This window comes from Biomphalaria glabrata, chromosome 1 (assembly GCF_947242115.1).
Source record: "Biomphalaria glabrata chromosome 1, xgBioGlab47.1, whole genome shotgun sequence".
Classification (NCBI taxonomy): domain Eukaryota; kingdom Metazoa; phylum Mollusca; class Gastropoda; family Planorbidae; genus Biomphalaria; species Biomphalaria glabrata.
In genome coordinates, this window is record NC_074711.1 from 28,962,501 (window position 1) to 28,983,105 (window position 20,605).

Below are 20,605 nucleotides of genomic sequence, written 5' to 3' on the forward strand. Positions count from 1 at the left end.
CGGATAGGCCACCGAAAGGGCCTTATGAATGCGAGTAAATTTTAAAAAAGATTTTATAATATTCTCATTAAATACAACACTTTGAGCGGCGTGATCTAAAAAAAATCTTTTGCACTTTAAAATCTAATACTAATCTAAAGCATTGTTGTAAATACCCTACATCCGTATATAGTGCTTCTAGTAGACGTCAATTCCTTATACACACTAAACGCTAAACAAGAAACTTAAGGCCATTATTTCTGATAGAGATCGACGTTGATATGAATATATTCGGATGAATCTATAAAGAAACCAACAACTTTCCAACGTCCTATTGATGACATGTCCAGTCACATACGAATTGTTATTGGTTAGGTGGAGTTGTATGATCTCAAGTAGCCGCTACGAAGCCACAAATCATAATTATAATCTTGAACAGTGTAGAAATGTATTAATTGGAATCAAAATGCAAAAGAATCGAAAAAAAAAAGAAGAAAATAAGTAAGATAAAAAGCAACTATTGCTGGAATCCTGTGCAAACAAATATACAAATAAATAAATAAAAATAATAATAATAAAATGTAGTAAAATTATTAATGTTGAGAAAGCAGTTTTTGACCTTATGAGTAAGTAAAATTTCCCTTTCAGACCTTGCGATCTAAGAGGCAGATGATGTTAAAGTCAAGTTTCTTTGGCCAATGGTTAACGAGCAGCACAATGACCAACTGCCTTTACTTTCCCCAACTCAAGTCAGGTAGGCCTACCCTTAGCGTTGGGTGGACACCTAGGAATCTGATATGTACTGAAATTCATAGTATATATTTTTATTTCTATGAAATAAATTCTGCGTTTCAAAATAGGTCATGTGATAGGCTTTTCAAACTTTTAAAAAAATAAATTTTATTTAAACACCGTTTACATATTATTTTATATTAATAATAATAATAATACAAAAGAAATAGCATAAAACAAATTTGTATGGAGAAAATAATTTTCAACAGATATATTCCAACATTTCCAGTAGGCCTACGATCGTGGAGTCCTTCTGGTTCCATTTGAGGGCAACACTGTAAAAAGTAAACGACTAATACCCCGTAATAAGGCCAGACTCAATTCCCAGTAATGGTTGATATCAATGAGGAGCCTTCAGACATGACTGGAGGTGAAAAACTGCTAGTTCACGCCTGCCCACTGAAAAAATCCTTCTCAGCGATCATGAGTTATTCGGAGACCAAATTACAGCCTATAATTTTATCGAATAAAATGTCTTATTTATTGGTCTTATGACTTAAGGGCATCCATGTGTATGGTAACACTAAACACGGAGGATTCCAACTCCCGTAGCCTCATGTAGCCTCATCGTGACACCTAAGACGTAGCCTCATGTAGCCTCATCGTCACACCTCCGTGGAAACGACGAGTAGTAAAACTAGATAGGCAAATGACGGGTAGCGAACCAGGCCAGCGTGGGATTACTTTAGTTACGGGCGAGCTGAACTAGTTGTTTCTTCGCAGTTTTTGCAGCGGTTACATTAAATATGAGGTAAATTCTCCGTGGCTACGCTGCTCTCGGCCGCTTGTAGCGAGCGGGCCGGATCTTAAGCGCGGTGCGCCACGTAATTGTTAAATTGTCACTAACAATGTAGAACCCTCATACAGGACTAAGGGTGAAGATCTCCCGTCCATGCCTGGTCGCTGGATAAAATCCTTTCCAACGACTAATCGGGATAGTGATACCTAGGGCGCCGATTCCCTACTGAGCTTTTTCAGGGCAATACTACACTGTGTAACTGGACGTAACTGCAACAGTTATTATATATAGTTATTAAGCATAATTAATATATTATTATGCGAAACAACGTTTCATTTGCCGATATCGCAGTAGAATACAAGGGAAATAATTCTAGTTAAGCTACCTGAAAGATTTTAACAGCTCAAAATGGCAATCGTAGATCCTTCTACTATTTATATTGTGACAGCTGGAGTACTTTTATTAATTATTTGTATTGTTTCACTTATATCTAAATTCTCTTCTTGTAAGTATAATAAAACATTTTTATAATTCTAGATCTAAAATCAAATCTCAATTTATTAAATGATTAATTATTAATTTTTTAAATCATTCAATCATCATGACATCAATTTCATCAATGACCAATCATGACCAATGATCAATGAAATCAATGACAATTATTTAATTGAGTGAATTAATCAAATTAAATTAATGATTTATCAACTGAATAATGTAAGAATGTTTCATAGTCATAGTTTGTTTCAATTCAAGTTTGAAGGAATGATTATAGACTAATTACTAATAGTATACTACTAATAGTAATAATAATACTAATATTAAATAATTATATATATTATAATATAGAAATATAGAATATTATCAATATATACTACTAATACTAGACTCTAGTCTAGACTATAGACCAGTGGTTCCCAAACTTTTTTCGCTCGTAGACCCCTTGTCATGTTTTCCAGTATTCGGTAGACCCCCTGGTTAGCTAATATTGCTGAACTGTAATTTTTCTGATTTATGAACTTCCAATGTGCTTTCTTGTTCAATGATGTCTAACGTATTTAAGGTGAAGAATGAAAAAAGTAATAACAACCACATGCATGGGCGTAGCTATGAAGGGGATTGGGGTACAAAAATCCGAAAAACCGAAAAAAATCCTGGCTGCGCCTATGGCCACATGTAAGTAAACTTCAATGAATTTATGAAACAAGTCTGTTAAAAAAGCAATGTCTGATTTCAGTCTGATTAAATTTCAATTTAAAATTAGATCTTTGACATCCAAGGGTTCCGATACAAAGTCAAAAAGAAAAAAAAATTAAAATAAAGCTTTTTGACAGCCATCAAACTTCATATTGAAGGACAAAATGATGGCGTATTTAACATGTTGCTTCAGTTAACTGCGTTAATAACAAATTAAAGATATTTAAGAATTCTACCATTTTTTCACTATTCACAATAGATCCCAACCATGAAAGGTGCTCCACACATTGATACTGACATTCTTTAAAGTAGTCCTTCAAAAGATTAAATATTAATTATCAGTTTTCGCAAAAAGAAGTTTTTTTTTCGAGGATTTCTTGACCCGTACTAAAACGAACATTCGCCAATACTAAATGTTTATTACCAGGCAAGTTTGACTCGTCCACTTCTGTTAGAAACTCATTTCATCAATTGCCTTTGAATTGTTTTGCTGCTTAGAGGAATTCTGTAATACTATCAGATGTAGGTTTGTGGACAAAATAGTTCTTAAAACTTTTTCAGTGGATGAAAAAATCATTTTATCGCCTATTGTGTGATGTTTTCCGAAATTCACAATAAGTTAAGCATATTTTAAGACACTTGCAAACCATCATCTTCTCTTTTTTTATACCAAAGCGAGGATTTTGTTCACTGTAGGTCTTTTCTCAACTTTATCATTGATTGTTCAAAAGCTTTTAAAATCTTCATCCATTTTATCAGGGTGGCATCGTCTCAAAAGATCTTTTAACTTAGGTGGTTTCAAAGTGTCTAAATAAAACTTGTTGCATAAAAGACACATAGGCAATACAAGTGTGACATGGAAAGAAGAAACTTTTTTCGAAAATTAATACCACTGTGTAATTTAATAATTATATTTGGCCAAGTTAAATACAAATTCCCTATAGACTAAATTAAGCTATTTAAATGAGGTATTGAAATAATTTTTCATTCGAACAATAGGATTAAAATTTAAATAATTTATATTTGTATAACGTAATTGTTAATTACATAATTTTTAGATTTTAATTAAAGTCACGACCTTTTTAAATCGTGATCCACTCTTGTAGACTCCCATTTACATCTCATAGACCCCCAATTCCTTTTTTAACTTTCGTAGACCCCCTGAAAGTCGTCGTAGACCCCTGGGGGTCTATACAGACCACTTTGGGAATCACTGCTATAGACTAAGACTTATAATATATTATAGATAGAATCATAGATCTAGTTACTAGTATTTAAGTTTAAGTATAGTTAGTAGATTCTTTTATCTGAACACCGACTTTCGGGAACAAGGTCAAATTTTTATTTTTTATTTTTTTATTTGGTGAAGGTTTAACTTACAAAAAAAACTGAAAGCGGATTCTTATTCTGCAACTAAAGCCACTGTCTGAAGGACAATAAAAATAGCTGTGTTCCTTTGAATTACCACTCATAGTCTAGATTTTATTTTAAAATAAACTGAGTCTATTCATGCTTTCCCCTTCATTGGACACTGAGAACCATCAATGAACACTACAATGTAATTGCTATTAAATTATATCTCTGTGTTAATTAAAAATTATTTAGAATTAAAAATTATTTAGATTGTATTAAAGGAAGAAGTTTCACTTCTGCAATATGTATTTATAGTCTATTGCCTCATATTGCCTCTCTCTCTCTAAATCATTAAAAGTAAATGATGAGTAAATGAAAAAATAAAAATTCATAACAATATTAACAACATGGCATAGAATAGTCATAGATGATACTAATGATAGACTCAGATCTATATAGACTGACTGGTAGAGGTCTAGATCTAGATCTGGTCATATAACAATTTAACATCATTATGACTATTACTATAGACATAGTATATAAGTATAAGTAGTATAATATATATAACTCAAAGTAAGTAAGTATCATACATCATCTAGACTGTATACCGATACTAGAATCTACATTTTACATAACATATATCTACAGAATTTAAATCATTGATTGGATGATTGGTTATGAACATGATCATCCCGATCATGCATTTGCATGGCTAGATTGACCTATGAACACTCGTCTAGTAGTACATTTAAATAATCATCTTCTTTTTTTAAGTAATATCCATATTTTATAAGATTTAATAAGAAGATATATCAGATGCTAGATCTAGTCTAGAGTATATAATTAACTACCAAATAAAAGTTTGATTCTATCTATAGAAATACAATTAACATGCATATAGAGGCTTTTAATATAGGAGGAAACCCTGCTGGACCAAAGTAAAAACAAAGGATGTTTGGGCCATGCGACTTTCATCAGCTACAAACAAATAAAAATTACAAATGATTAGCACAAAATAGTCTTTTAGTTATCAGTCCAAAGTTGTCTATCGAGATAGAAAAAAACCAACAACCTCTGCTGGTGTAAAAGGGCAGAAAATCAGGAGGATGGTGTGTGATCTGACTAAGATAAATGGTAAAAAGGTGCTAGAGCATGCAGGACTTTTTAGAATCTATTTTTACTTTTATTAGTAGACTTTGTCGATCAATTATAATAGATCTTTTTTGGTATGGAAGTATTTCTTTTTTTAAATAAAAAAATAAACAGAAATCACATAATCAGTGATATGATATATATTCAGAGAAAACGTTAGATCAGCCATGTAGAGATATTGCTGAATGACATAAAACTGGAAAAGGGTCAATTAGTAACTAAACTAAAGGAGGGGGGCAGTATCCCATGATTTTATACTTTTATGAAAATTGAATAAAAAGTAAGTTATAAACATTTATATTTTATATGTTCTAACTGAATAAATGTATTTTGTTTTCTTTCATTGCTGTAGTGAAGTATTTTTTTTTAAAATCAGTTTTTATGTTGATAAGTTGTATGCATCAGGAATTTTTTTTATTTCTGAACTTACAGCCTCCACTAAAGCAACAACACAAAGACAACCTGGTGCTGCCCTACCTCAGGCAGCAAATGACAGACGTGCCGGACCAGCTCGAGTTAGACGACGTGTGGGAAGGCCATCAAGAAATGCAGGATATGAGGATTCAAGTAAGAATACAATTTTATCTTCTTTATACTAAATGTCTTTGTTTCTATTTGTTTACTAAGTAGTACTATTTACATATTCATGTCAAATAATATCACAGTACTGTTCAGTCTGCATTGTTTTCTACACTTCAACTTTGTATTGAATGGAAATAGTGCTTATTTACCTGTCTCATTCAATGAAACATCTCATTAAGAATGTCATTTAAAATCGTGTTAGCGCAAATTCTTTCTCATCTTGAACAGTACTGTCTCTTGGAAGAATTTCAATCTGCATATAGGAAGTGCCGTAGCACAGAGACAGCAGTGGTCAGGGTACTAAACGACTTACTTCACAATTCCAACAAAGGCCACATATCAATTCTTTCCATGCTGGACTTGTCCGCAGCCTTTGATACGCTAGACCATAAAATTATGATGGCCAGATTCTCTGCAACTTTTGGTTTAGCAGGAGTCGTCCTAAAGTGGCTTGGATCCTACCTGACGGAACGCACCCAAAGTGTCGTTGTTAGCGGGACGGAATCAACAAGCTTACTTTTGAAGTACAGAGTACCCCAAGGATCAGTTCTAGGCCCAGTACTGTTCACTATGTACACATATCCACTCAGCGGTGTCATACGGCCAACCGGCATCTTATACAATTTCTTTGCCGATGACTCACAGTTATACGATTCATCAGTACCCTCAGAGGTGTCGCATCTGGCAGAGAAAATCAGTAGTACCGTTGCAAGGGTGAGCGATTGGATGGTTGAAAACAAACTCAAGATGAACGAAGACAAGACAGAAATAATTAAGATTGGCTCTAGGAACAATGTCTCAAAAGTTGAAAGCACAGATTCTCTCTTTATCACAAACTGCCATGTTCCTTTTGTCCATGTAGTGCGGAATCTTGGAGTTTTCTTCGACTCAACACTATCTTTCGACCCACACATAAGTCAGCTCTGCAAAGGTCTTTATCTGCAGCTGCGCAGATAAGGCCAGATCCGACCATATTTAACAACAGTCAACAAAAACGCTAGCTGTGGCATTCATACTCTCCCGCCTTGACTACTGCAACGCCGTGCTAGTAGGTATACCTGATGACAAAATAGCCAAGCTGCAACGTATGCAGAACAATGCCGCTCGAATAGTCCTTAAAAAAAACTAGACAAGATTCTGCTACTACGCTCTTGCGCACGCTCCATTGGCTTCCCGTGAAAGCGAGAATCGATTACAAGGTCGCCACACTTTGTCATCAGTGTATATATAACAATGAGATGCCCCTGTACCTTAGCGGATTACTCCATATTCCCCCCAGAGAGCCCTGCACTCAATGGACTCAATGCTTTTAGTAGTGCCACGTTTCTCCCTCAAAAGCTACGGTCTGCATGCTTTTTCAGTTCACGGACCAAAGGTTTGGAACTCACTCCCCATTGATCTCAGACAGACAACATGCTACACCACTTTTAAGAAGAACATTAAGACCTATCTGTTTAAAACTTTTTTAGATTAACTGTCATTTTAGCTCTCGTGTTTTTGTTTGTAATGTTGTTACAGCGCCTTGAGCCTACATTTTATTTGTTAACAGCGCTTTATAAATAAAATTATTATTAAAATTATTATTAATTTATCTAAGGTGAAGATGATGATGAAGACCTACCAGAAATTGAACCTCCTGAAGGAAAAATTGGTGCTAAAAAAATGAAGAAACTTCAAGAAAAGGCTGAAAGAAAAGCAATGCGTGAAGTACTTTGACAAAAATAAATTATTTAACAGCTATATTTAATCAATAACAAATGAACTATATTTATAAATAGGATCAGGACAGTTTGTGATTACTCTTTATAATTTTCAGAATATCTTCCTAGTTATGGATTATATTTTCTATTTACATTAAAGCAAGAAGAAAGAGAGAGAGAAGACAAGAAGAAGAGAGAAAAAGAACTTGAAGCACAAAGGAAAAAGCAAGAGGAAATAGATAAACAAGAAGCTGCAATCAGAGTAAGGAAAAAAAATATTATTTTCCTTGACATTTTAAAATTGAATATATGTTAGCTCTACAAATTTTGTACATCTCAAATTATTGATGATGTACTAGTAATTTGCAACTTGATTGAATAAAGCTAAGATGCTTTTGAATAGTGTCATCAAAAAAAATTCTACAATGGAATAAGAAATATTTAAAATTGAATCTACACAACTGTATGCATTATTTAAGCAAGATTGGATAGACAGTGTTTAGTGTTATTTAATACAGTGGCTTATGACAGTGCTGAGGCCTTTTAGACACTTGAGCAATTGGAAGGAATTCTCCCAAAGGCCATCATTGAGAGATTGGCCATTCTCTTTGTCTGTAGGTCATCCATTGCTTAGATTTTAGATGAACCAGGCTCACACTGAACCATATCTTCATAACAATCAGTTCTTTGAATACTTATTAATATTAGCATTGTAATACTAATAAAACATCATCAACCAGCCAAACAATACAATCACATTAGCAACACTTTAGACCCACACATGCCTATTTTGTATGGAAGTCGAGAAGACTTTTTAAAACGATGGTACTTGTTTTAACCTTTTTTAAGTTCGTGTTTTTGACCTAATCTTTTTGGGTGTGTGTTTGAGTTTAGGAAGAAGAAGAAAAGCAAAGGAAAGCTGAGCAGGAGGCCAGGGAGCATGAAGAGTATCTGAAGATGAAAGAAATGTTTTCTGTAGAGGAGGAAGGAGAAGCTGACCTCACAGCAGATCTAAATGTTAGAGTTTATTTCTTTCTGACTTCACTTTTGAAATATATTGCTAAATGACTTCACATTTAAAGTTTAGTGCTTACTGACTTCACATTTAAAGTTTAGTGCTTACTTACTTCCCATTTAAAGTTTAGTGCTTACTGACCTCACATTTAAAGTTTAGTGCTTACTGACTTCACATTTAAAGTTTAGTGCTTACTGACTTCACATTTAAAGTTTAGTGCTTACTGACTTCACATTTAAATTTAGTGCTTACTGACTTCACATTTAAAGTTTAGTGCTTACTGAGTTCACATTTAAAGTTTAGTGCTTACTTACTTCACATTTAAAGTTTAGTGCTTACTGACTTCACATTTAAAGTTTAGTGCTTACTGACTTCACATTTAAAGTTTAGTGCTTACTGACTACACATTTAAATGTATTGCTAAATGACTTCACATTTAAAGTTTAGTGCTTACTGACTTCACATTTAAAGTTTTTAGCTCTTAGATCACTTTTTTTTTTCCTTGATAAATGTATTTAAAAAAATTAACTGAATCTTTTCGCAGAAATTTTTCACTGCTGGCATTTATGTTACTCCACCTTGATAAACATTTATTAACTGCTTAGAAATATGTTTGGTGATTGGTGTGGTTAGACAAGCAAAATGGAAAATTTAGAACTGAATCATAAGAATATATTAAACTCTGAAAAAGTAGACCATTTATAGGTATGCCAGATGAAATGACATTTATAAAATTTTGTTTAAAAATTATTTTTTTTTTACAGAGTGAATCTCTCTTGGGTCAGTTTATCAATTATATTAAGGTCAGTGTTTAAAAATTATTATTTTATAAAAATTTATTTAAAAATATTGTTAACTATTTTGCTTTCTTATTTGGTTTTAAATTTTTTTTTTTTTTTTTAGCTGTAAACTACATATTTATATCATATGTGTTCTTGTCATTAAGTGTAAGCTGAAGGGGTTTTCATAGGTTTATGAATAATTCTAGCATTTCAAAAAAGTTTTTGGTTTTGGTTAGGCTTTTTATAACTGAAATAAACATGGAATAAGTTAGGTTTAGCCAATGTCCATTCTCTATCTTTAGAGCTCTTCAGTACAATCCTAGATAAAAAGGTAAGTATTGGAAAGTACCCTGGGCATACTCTGTGGAATCATCACATCCTAGATCTAGTCTGCTTTACAATTTCACACTCACCATTTCTAATCATCTTCGAAATATTTTTTCCCTTCATATGTTAATACTTATGATGCAGACCTTTGGATGGGGACACTATAAAACCTAGACCTCTCTCAAAAAGCATCAATGGCAGAAGGAAGGGACTAGCTATTATTAGCATAATATTATTTTGTAAAATAAAATGTGCAAGCAGTTGAGTTATTTTTACAACTTGTCATTTTCAAGACCTACATGCTTACACAAGGTAACATAGCCACAAATCTGAAATTTGGAATCAGAATTTTCATTCTCCTAGATTAGTTGCATTATGAAAGCTGAGGTGCATCCCCAGCATGTACCAGTTGATGCTTTGAGGTGCCAGTGGATTGCCTTTATCCTTTCTTCTATCAACAAGAAAGAACAAGTTCTGCCACATTTATTTTCATTCTTACTTGAAGGCCTGAAGATGGATTTGATTGTCAGAGGATCTTAAAGATTAAGGTCTTAGAAGTATTTCTTGGAAAATGGGGGTTTATCCTCACTCGCTTCCCTAGCATTGACAACCTTTGGAAACCCCAATGTCATATGTTATAAAACTTTTAATGCTGAATTAAACTTTAAATTTTTTTTGAGACCCCAGTTCAATCTATTGGATTGGGGGAATTCTTTATTTAACTATAACAACTCCTAATGTATATAAATATAAAAGTAAAATAGTTTTGATGAATTATTTTAAAAATTGCAAACAAAAAACAAATATCTACCATTGCCTAATTAAACTATTTTTTGACCACTTGTTTTGTTATTCAGGAAATGATGTAACAAATGCTATCATTTAATTATAGTTTCACGAGTTGAAGTGCCTCTGGAACATTTATTGTTTTCATCTTACATATGTTTAAAACAGATGTCTTTGGGTGTAAAGGTGTTTCAGTCTGTTTGATTTATTTCAGGAAACCAAAGTTGTTATGCTGGAAGACCTGGCAGGTTATTTTAAACTCAATGTTCAGGATGTAATACAGAGAGTGCAGGACCTGCAGACAGAAGGTCGCCTGACTGGGGTCATTGACGACAGAGGAAAGTTCATCTACATCACAATGGAAGAATTGGAAGCAGTCGCACGCTACATAAGACAGAATGGCAGAGTGTCCATTACCGATCTTGCAGCATCCAGTAACAGACTCATTAACCTTGACCCTGACACATCATCACTAGCTCTTAAAATGGTAGCTGAAGTTGACCAAATGGTTTCTATGGAGGAAGTTAGCGTTCATTAAAATTATTTATTCACATTAGAAACTTTGTAAAAAATTGTTTTAACATTTATTTGTTGTTTTATTAAAATACAATACTTTTTGCTGTAAATTGAAAAAAGTATGCTTTATAATCAAACAAACAAAAGTATATTATTGGTTGTTACCATTATACTTAAGACTGATAAAGTTGCATTCTATTTATAATGTCAAGATGGCCTAGGGAACTGTACAGGAAGTCAGTTATACTTTTCTACATTAATAAATGAATGTACTCAACAACTGTGTTATCAGAGGACTACATAATTTAGATTTTACATCGTCAGGTGCAGCAAAATATTTTCCTCTTGAAGGTTTATTCTGGTGCAATGTTGGTGGTTGTCTGGTAACATTAACATTTTAAAGTACTCTTGGCAATGTTTGAATAAATAATCGTTTTGGTCTAATGCTGACTAAATGTGAACATACATTCTACTTAAACTTGGTGTATATACAAATTATGAAGGGGCATCTTCATTTAACTAACTCCTTGGTTTAGCAGTAATTACTTCACATTTCATCAACAAAATATGTGGATTAATCATAATTCAAAATCTAATTGTGATGAGTCTGAACTTTTCCTCATATTGTCTCCCCTGACTTGGTGTGATGCAGTTGGAACTAGAAAGGGGAGTGAAATTGAATTTTAAAATAAAGTATGTAGATCTATCTCATGGAACTCAATGTTGTTCTGTTATTCTTAGTTTAACAAGAATGTTGATGTACATTTACCTGTTCTATTGATGTATGGTCTAAAGATAGGTCAATTATTGTTATACTTTCTGCTATATACTCTTTTTTTTGTAACTATCAATAATTCATCAAGATGGCTAACAAACACTTGTTTTTATTAAATTCTGAAAATATTATTTTTAGCATTGGCCTCCTTCAGTGGTAGAATGACTAGGGTTCATCACATAGAACACTTGGTTTCATGTGGCTGTGGAGACCTATTTTGGAGAGACACTCCTGTCCACATATATCGCAGGGTAAGGTGGCTTTTGCTTTGGTGGTAGAGGAGCCGGCCAGTTTTCATATGTCACGCTTTTCTTCCAGAGCAGAGGCCCATGTTTTCTCGCTGTCCATAGCTTTCTTGGTCACCATCTCACTCTTCGTAGTGCGGTCTTGGGCGATTGTCAGTATCAATGTTCACTGTTTGGAGGTCCCATTTTATTACACCCACATAACGGAGGTGAGGGCGCCCAGTTCCTCTTGAATTTTCTGAGGACTGTAAAGATCCTGGGAAGACCCGTTCGCGCAAGGATCTCAGTATTGCACACTCTCTTGCCATATGATTTTCAAGATCCTTCGGAGGCAACGCAAGTGGAATGAGTTTAGTTTTTCTCAGAACGCAGGCCTTGTAGACATCCATGTTGATTGCTGTAGAGTGAGCGTCTGGTTTTGCCAAACTCTTTGTCCGTGGTCCATTATACATGATAAATAACTCCATGATAACCTCCCTTCACATAAAATAATTTTGTGTTGGCCATCCCATGCTAAGAATCCTCAAAGATTTTTTGTCTGGTCTAATTTACAACCAATAGGGTACTTTAAAGGTAGATCACTTTGACAAGATTTTTTTTTTTCGAACTCCACAGTTTCAAATGTCATCACAGATGACAACATACTTATAAATAGGTCCTAACTGTGTTATCTTTAACTTATTTTGTCATACTAGGAAACATGCGCTCTGTTAGGACATAGTTTGCTGGTTAGAATTATTCTCTACGAGTTTATGTTAGAGGTCTGTGGTTAGAGTATTCTGTATTCTCTTCAAGTGAATGTTAGAGGTCTGTGTTTAGAATTATTCTTTACAAGTGTATGTTTGAGGTCTGCGGCTGGAGTATTCCCTTCAAGCAGACAATATGTTAGAGGTCTGTTGTTTGGAGTATTCCCTTCAATCAGACAGTATGTTAGAGGTCTGTTGTTTGGAGTATTCCCTTCAAGCAGACAGTATGTTAGAGGTCTGTTGTTTGGGGTATTCCCTTCAATCAGACAGTATGTTAGAGGTCTGTTGTTGGAGTATTCCCTTCAAGCAGACAGTATGTTGGAGGTCTGTTGTTGGAGTATTCCCTGCAAGCAGACAGTATGTTAGAGGTCTGTTGTTTGGAGTATTCCCTTCAAGCAGACAATATGTTAGAGGTCTGTTGTTTGGAGTATTCCCTTCAATCAGACAGTATGTTAGAGGTCTGTTGTTTGGAGTATTCCCTTCAAGCAGACAGTATGTTAGAGGTCTGTTGTTTGGGGTATTCCCTTCAATCAGACAGTATGTTAGAGGTCTGTTGTTAGAGTATTCCCTGCAAGCAGACAGTATGTTAGAGGTCTGTTGTTGGAGTATTCCCTTCAAGCAGACAGTATGTTAGAGGTCTGTTGTTGGAGTATTCCCTTCAAGCAGACAGTATGTTAGAGGTCTGTTGTTAGAGTATTCCCTTCAAGCAGACAGTATGTTGGAGGTCTGTTGTTGGAGTATTCCCTTCAAGCAGACAGTATGTTAGAGGTCTGTTGTTTGGGGTATTCCCTTCAATCAGACAGTATGTTAGAGGTCTGTTGTTAGAGTATTCCCTTCAAGCAGACAGTATGTTAGAGGTCTGTTGTTTGGGGTATTCCCTTCAATCAGACAGTATGTTAGAGGTCTGTTGTTGGAGTATTCCCTTCAAGCAGACAGTATGTTGGAGGTCTGTTGTTGGAGTATTCCCTTCAAGCAGACAGTATGTTAGAGGTCTGTTGTTGGAGTATTCCCTTCAAGCAGACAGTATGTTGGAGGTCTGTTGTTGGAGTATTCCCTTCAAGCAGACAGTATGTTAGAGGTCTGTTGTTAGAGTATTCCCTTCAAGCAGACAGTATGTTAGAGGTCTGTGTTTGAAGTATTCTCTGAAAGCAGACAGTAAGTACGGAGACCTTTTCTACGTGGAAACACAAGATGTCAACTAGACCTACTCTAGCTCTTAGCATATATTGTCTATAGACCTCCAGGTATTCGAATCACCTTCTGTTCAGTAGATCCTGAATCTGTACGATAGGTCTATGTCGTTCTGTTGTTTCGTGCGTTGCCAGAGACGCTGTGCAACCTTGCCATGATTAGTGATACTATTTATAGTTGTTCAGACGTTCCAGCACGTGCCACCTGTTACCCTAGTTCTGAGAGATTACGAGTCCAGTGCCCGGTTATTCTAATAGTGCTTTAGATTTGACTTGGAGACATCGCTGACCGATACAGGACATAACTGCTAGATCCTGGGCCCAAACTGGCCAGATTTAGTTCCTTGGGTCACTAGGTCGAAACACGCTCGATTTTCTTCAACTAATGGAATCATGGGATAGCTCTAGCGTCACATTGGAATCAGTGTGATAGAGAAGGAATGGTGGAGGGTAGCCTACACATCTGTACTTTTAGTGTCTTCAAAAGTATCACAATCACATTATTTCCTAAACACTACCCTGTCGAATTATATAGTCGTTAACTCGTTATGGATGCTAATTGAAAAACAAAATAAAAATAAAAACGCAAATTTCAATCAGATGAATAGAGCTATCGACTACACAAATCTTGTCTCATGATCAATCATAATGATTAATGAGCAATGGTTGAAAATGTAGTGTTTAGAAGTCCCATTGTAAACTAAAACTCACTGTTACCTATAACGATTGTATTTATTGCATTTGGCTTTTTTCTTGTTAGTATAGTTCCATGGTTCAATAACATCTTCCGGATTTAGCTTAAGACTTCCTAAAACATTCGCTTCGGATTTGAGACAAAATGATTTATTGCTTTCAGGAGGATGGGCTTAGAGTTACCCTTTCAGATTTGCCTCCTAGAAAACACTGACCACAGAAACACTCTCGTTCTAACTTTCTATCGATCGGCCAGAAATGTATAACATATCAAATGTCTACCAACTCCGTAACTCGTTTAACCGATTTCTAGAAGTATAAGATTAGGTTTGGTTTATTAACGTATGTAATTCTAAAATGTTTGGCCAGTGTAGGTCGGCCTACTCCATCTCAGCTACACTGTGAGGATACTTAGAAACAAAAGTGTAACGTCAGCCTACTCTCATTTGAACCTGGTTATAAAACTGTCTCTGTTACAGATTTCGAGATGGAGATTTAAAAAATGCATTCTTATTTAAAACAATTTAGCAGACGGTGGTATTGGCCTGTATTCCACCATGTTTGTCATCAAAAAACTGTCAAGAAGTCAAGATCCACACGAGATGGTAAGAAAAACAGCAGACTTTAAATGTTGCCTGGCGTGAAGTTGGTAAGAACACACATTTAAAACGAAACTGAATTAGCCTCTTGTAGGTCAACATTGCTTCCCCTTCTCCCAATAAACACCGAATCAATGCTTCCCCTTTTTTTAAAATCGTTATTCTAAGCCCAAGCTAATCACCATGAAAAAACTAATCGAAGCGTAGAATAAAACGGATATTTATGTATGCGGCCATAGCAAACGAATACTCACGCTTAACAAGAGTAATACCCTTCTGGTAAAATCCTTCAACTTTGAGACACCCCAGGACAGAAAATTAGTATGTAATATTTAGCGATAATACTTAGGACACTCATTACTTACAAATGAAATAAGTAACATAAGAAAGTTTTTTTTTTAATGAAGCTGATTTTATCACTTTTCGTAAGAGCGATTACTTTACTCTTTACAACTAATGAATGATAGATTTTAAAAAAGGCACATTTTTACCCCCCCCCCCCCCCGAAAAAAAACCCGCGGTTACGCCTTCGTAGGTTATAAATCTATTCAGAGTCAGAGTGTGTAAACTTCTAGTTTGGAGATACAGATCCAAACACGCCAACATTAATTGATAGTAGGCTCTAGTTTAGACTAGAGTGCTGGATCTTTAGATAGGGTGTAGAACAGTGATGCCCAACTTAATTCAACCTGCCGGCCATTTTAATTTTCGACACTCATGTCGCGGGCCACATGACCGAAAAGATACAAAAAACCTAATGAAATTGACTTAGAACTAGATCTACAAGAATCCCGTAGATCTAGTACTTACATTAATTAATGAGAAATTTGAAGCGTATTTTTACGCGTAGGAAAATGGCTTCATTAGTCTACAAAATGTAAACAACATTATAGCTAGCTTTACCGCCTCTTGTTTGGCTAATGTTCTCATAAATCCACCAATCTTTATGCCTAGTCTCATAATCTCTAGGCGTAGTTTAATTATCAATCTTTTATCGCGGTTCAAACCAAGAATATCGGCATATATTGGTTTCATAATGACGTTTAATGTGTTTTTGTGGTGTTTAACAGACATATTTGATTTATAAAACAAATATGTTAATTGCTTATTATCATGTTCCACAAAATGTAAAGATCCGTTCACTTTTCTTGGTTAAGGTCATGGTAATCCATCTGAGAAAAAATTTGTGTGCCGACGTTTCTGCGGGCCGGATGGAAACATGTCGCGGGCCATAATTTGGGTATCACTGGTGTAGAAGATTCTAGTTTGGTGATAAGCGTAACGATCTATTTAGAGGTCGTCTGTATCTGTTGCCCTCGGTTATATAGTAATGTCAGGTGCCAGCTGGCTGGAGTCAGAGGCGCCCAAAGATCCCGAAATTAAAAATCCCTGTCAGGGTGGGGGGAGGAGGGGGGACAATTGGAAAATCCCCTGGGTCCCCACTTTAAGGGGCCCCCAAATAAGTGTTTTTACAAAGAAAATTAAATGTTACACAAAATGCAAGGGCCCCCAAAGAAGTCAAGCCTCCGGGTCCCCCAAAAAATGGAAAATTCCTAGCTACGCCCCTGATCCCAGTCTTCACCAGGATTGTAACCTGCGACCCCCGGGATCGGAAGCCACCACTCAGCCAGCGCGCCTTTTGTGTACATACTAGTTATTAACAGACTCCTACTTACTTATTGATAAGACCCCCAGCTATTAGAAGTACATTATAACATTCCTTGTCTGGTTAGTAACAATGTAGATCTAATGTCCCTGGCAAGTGCAAACGACCTTTACAGTCGATTGCTGAGGTCACATTAGCAGGTGTATCTCTATCTCTAAGCTGTTTCTGCTTGCTTCAGCAAATGTGTGGATGTTTGTATTGAGGCCAGCCAAATGTGTTGCCGTAGTGGGTTTTCAAAGTTGTTGTTTTTTCTGTTGCTACTTAGTTTAGTCATATACGCTCATATAGACATTAGGAATTTTACTGAAACTTTGGCGATGAGGTCTATATTCAGATCTAAGACTTCGATAAAAAAAAATATTTGAAATAATACATTTGATCTACATTCCATTTAGTATTCCAGATAAAATGACGTTTTGTAAGACAACAATTTATTTAAAAAAAAATAATTTTACTCACAAGATGTGTCGCGGAGAGAAGCAGCAGGCGGTCTGTTGCAAGGTATGATGCAGGCTTTCAACTGGTAGCCTAATTTTGGTCTCAAATTCACTCTGTCTATATTGATCTATTCTCCATGAATACTGGTGTTATGTAATCCTGGCTGGCTTAAAGTACATTGCCCTGTCAACGTTATAGCATTGGTTGTTAACGTTGTATACAAGCTAGTTAGTGTGTCACGTGGCCCGGTTGGGTTCAGGTGGCCTCATAAATTAAGTAGTATTGATTTGGCAGCGTGGTTTCATACCACTTCATATTCATTGCCATAACTTCATCAACTAAATGACAATGTTAAGAAGTTAGCCCCTCTTCCTGATTTGTTTCTCTCTATATACAATGTAGGCTTACTAACTAAGCAATAAGTGATGGGTGGAGGCCTACAAACAACGTTGTACAAACTCATTAAAAAAAATAAAAAACACACCAAAAACATGAGAGTAAGTTAGGAAAGAGTTGATAATGGTGCCCCCAACACTCGACGTTGTTACGAGAAAGACGAAGAAGTAGGGGCCTACATTTTAGTTATTTGGCCCGCTGCTCTGTAGTTCACGACTTATTGACTAGGAAACCATTCATGTTTGTTTTTTTGTCCTCGACTATGAACTACTATGAAAGATTTCAATCTGTGTATCTAGGGTCAACGAGAGCAGCCTACGTATGACGTTTGCTTGTGGACGTATGTGTTGTTGTTGCGCTAGTTACACGAGGTGTGCGCGTGTGGGCGCAAATGATTATATTGTGAGCTCCCGCGTCAGTTCCCCGCCATATTGAATTGACGTCTGGAGAGAATTAACCCGTTCATTTGTTGTCTAGAGGTTCAATGGCCTCGGTAATCTAGATTTATGTCTTCTTGGTGAGAATAGTTGATTCTAGAATTATCTCCCGCTTTATACTACGGTTCAATGAGGAGAGGGGAGATAATTATTGAAATTGATTCACTCTATTTTCTTTCTTTTCCCTAATGTAAAGTCTACATTTGAAGAAGCACGGACATCTGACGTTAATAACTTCACCTGCTAGTTTCTCAAACTGCTAGACAAGAATTCTATAAAAAAAAAATCAAATGTAATCGAAAGTCCTAGCGTGCAGACATATCTAAGCAAATGAGCACATGCAACGAAAGGTCATCGACCTCATGACGTAGACAGACTGTAGTGACACTCGCAGTGACAAGGTGCCACAAACTTGTTCGTATCTCCTAGCACGTGACGCACCAGCCAAGGAACCACAATATTTGGCCATTTCCTTTCAAACATTGACACCAGTGAATGGAACTCTGGGACAGTACGTAACACGTTGGCGTGTTGACAAGATTGGAAAATAATAACACCTAACGCCAGGCTAGAAAACGCTTTTGTTTCCAGTTCCAGCGCAGTAGGAGTTTTAGGTCCTGCTCAGTTTATTCAACTTTTTTTTTTCAAAGATAAATTTGAAATGACAACGTGTCCACTACCCTCTCCCCTTGTTACAGCAATGCCTACTTAAGGGGAAATAAAACAAAAACGTGGTTGTACCTTAAAAAAAAACCGCAACAATATATAAAAAAAGCTGCAACTCAACCATGCAAGACCATCCGTTATAGAAGGGCTCAACGCTGACCTGCAACGCCACAACCTGTGGGCAGTTTGGACCAATAGCTCATTGCCATGTCGTAAAGACTTGTAACGTGGCAACAAACTGCCCACAGGTTGTGACGTTGAAGGTCAGTGTTCAGGCCTTCAGTTACACTTGGTCTAGTTCTTTCCATTGGAGCATGTGTACATAACCAAATAGATATAGACTCTCAATAGTCATAGTGAATATTTGAACAATAATAAATACTGATTTAACGCAGACATAGTGAAACGTTTTCAGTAGATGTATTTGGCATGTACATTTACTACTTTCTTACAATAATTCACGCGATCGCTGCCTGGTCGAATGTCTTCTCAATGGTCCTGGTTCGAACCCAAACCGCCGCCCAGCGGGAGGGTGCAGGGCGGTTTTTAAGTATGTGGAGGCCCCTACACTTTTTCGAAAGCCTTAAAAAAGATCTCCACTTATCTTATCTATTACAGACGGCTGATTCAGGCAACCCATTCCATTCTCTAAAGGCACCCGGGAAGAGGGAACACTTATACGAGTTTGTTCTAGCGTAAGGAATAAGAAACGTGCATCTATCCTTGTGTCTTTCTGAGTATTTCATTAGGTTTTTGTTTTTCTATTTGTAAGTTATGGTTTAGTGTTTTATGTATTAGAGCTATTTTACTTTTTATTCTTCTGTCCTGAAGTGTCTCTTGAGTTTATTATTTTACTAATGGTGTTACTCTATTCAAATTAGAATATTCGTTTTGCCATAAATCTCACTGCTCTATTTTGTATGTGTTCTAGTTTCGTAATATTTCCTTGAGTTGAGGGATCCCAAACAGAGGATGCATATTCTAATAGTGGCCAACTAAAGTGTGAAATAACATTTTAACTTTATGTTTTTGTTTGATTTATGAAAATTTCTTTTTATAAACCCCAATGTATTGCTTAATTTTTAAAACATCATTTCCTTATTATGACTGAAACTGCTGGTATCTAAAAGCAGGCTCTATTTGAGAAGAACGAAATGGAGTTCTTGTCAATTTAATCTCAATTTCCTTTTTAAACAAATATTTAATATGCATATTCTAGTTTACAAAAAAGTGTAGGCCTACATTGTTTAGTTTTGTGGAGGGTAAGGCCCTTGGTAGACGCACTGTCGTAAATCCGGTGCTATGTTGACTTAGTAGAGCAGCGATGCCCAACACAATTCAATCTGCGGGCCATTTTAATTTCCAACACTAGTGTCGAGGGCCACATGATGGAAAAGATACAAAAACTTAATGAAATTGACCTGAAACTCTTATATTTTAAACCGAGGATCTAGTACTTACATTGAAGTATTGGGATATTTGGATTTTCTCTTTACACTTCAAAAAATGGCGTCAGTTCTGTTTATATTGTGTTGTTCTTGTTTTGTTTTTTAAACCGCCTCAGACTTTCTTTATAAAAACAAACATGTTGGCTAGCAATGGTTGCATGTTCTACAAAAAGTAAAGATTCTTTCACTTTGCCTTGTAGATTCTATAGTCCTATTTCATGAACCCACAAATGTTAAATGCCTTGGTAGTAATCCATTAGAAAAAAGCGAGGGCCCTAACTTAGGTAAAGATACATTTTAAATTTTTTTTTTGGGGGGGGGGGGGGGGGGGAAAGGGAAAATGTCTATATTTTGTGCCGAAGTTTCGGTGGGCTGGATGGAAGCACATC

General features: G+C 35.8%; 1 protein-coding gene across 1 annotated transcript; it reads left to right on the plus strand.

Moving 5' to 3' along the window:
- Positions 1-1,659: 1,659 nt before the first annotated feature.
- Positions 1,660-11,633, plus strand: LOC106058597 (DDRGK domain-containing protein 1-like). Its single transcript, XM_013216057.2, has 7 exons — positions 1,660-2,015; positions 5,642-5,776; positions 7,389-7,498; positions 7,652-7,753; positions 8,386-8,508; positions 9,271-9,309; positions 10,616-11,633. Exons 1-7 carry the CDS (start codon positions 1,919-1,921, stop codon positions 10,937-10,939), a joined length of 930 nt encoding a protein of 309 aa, XP_013071511.2. The 5' UTR covers positions 1,660-1,918; the 3' UTR covers positions 10,940-11,633.
- Positions 11,634-20,605: the final 8,972 nt, after the last annotated feature.

What these genes read in the sequence shown, in the direction of transcription:
- LOC106058597 (XM_013216057.2), top strand. Translation starts at nt 1,919, where the DNA reads ATGGCAATCGTAGATCCTTCTACTATTTATATTGTGACAGCTGGAGTA. An exon ending in AAAGAAAAGCAATGCGTGAA is followed by an intron (nt 7,499 to 7,651) that starts GTACTTTGACAA and finishes TTTACATTAAAG; the next exon opens with CAAGAAGAAAGAGAGAGAGA. An exon ending in AGTTTATCAATTATATTAAG is followed by an intron (nt 9,310 to 10,615) that starts GTCAGTGTTTAA and finishes GATTTATTTCAG; the next exon opens with GAAACCAAAGTTGTTATGCT.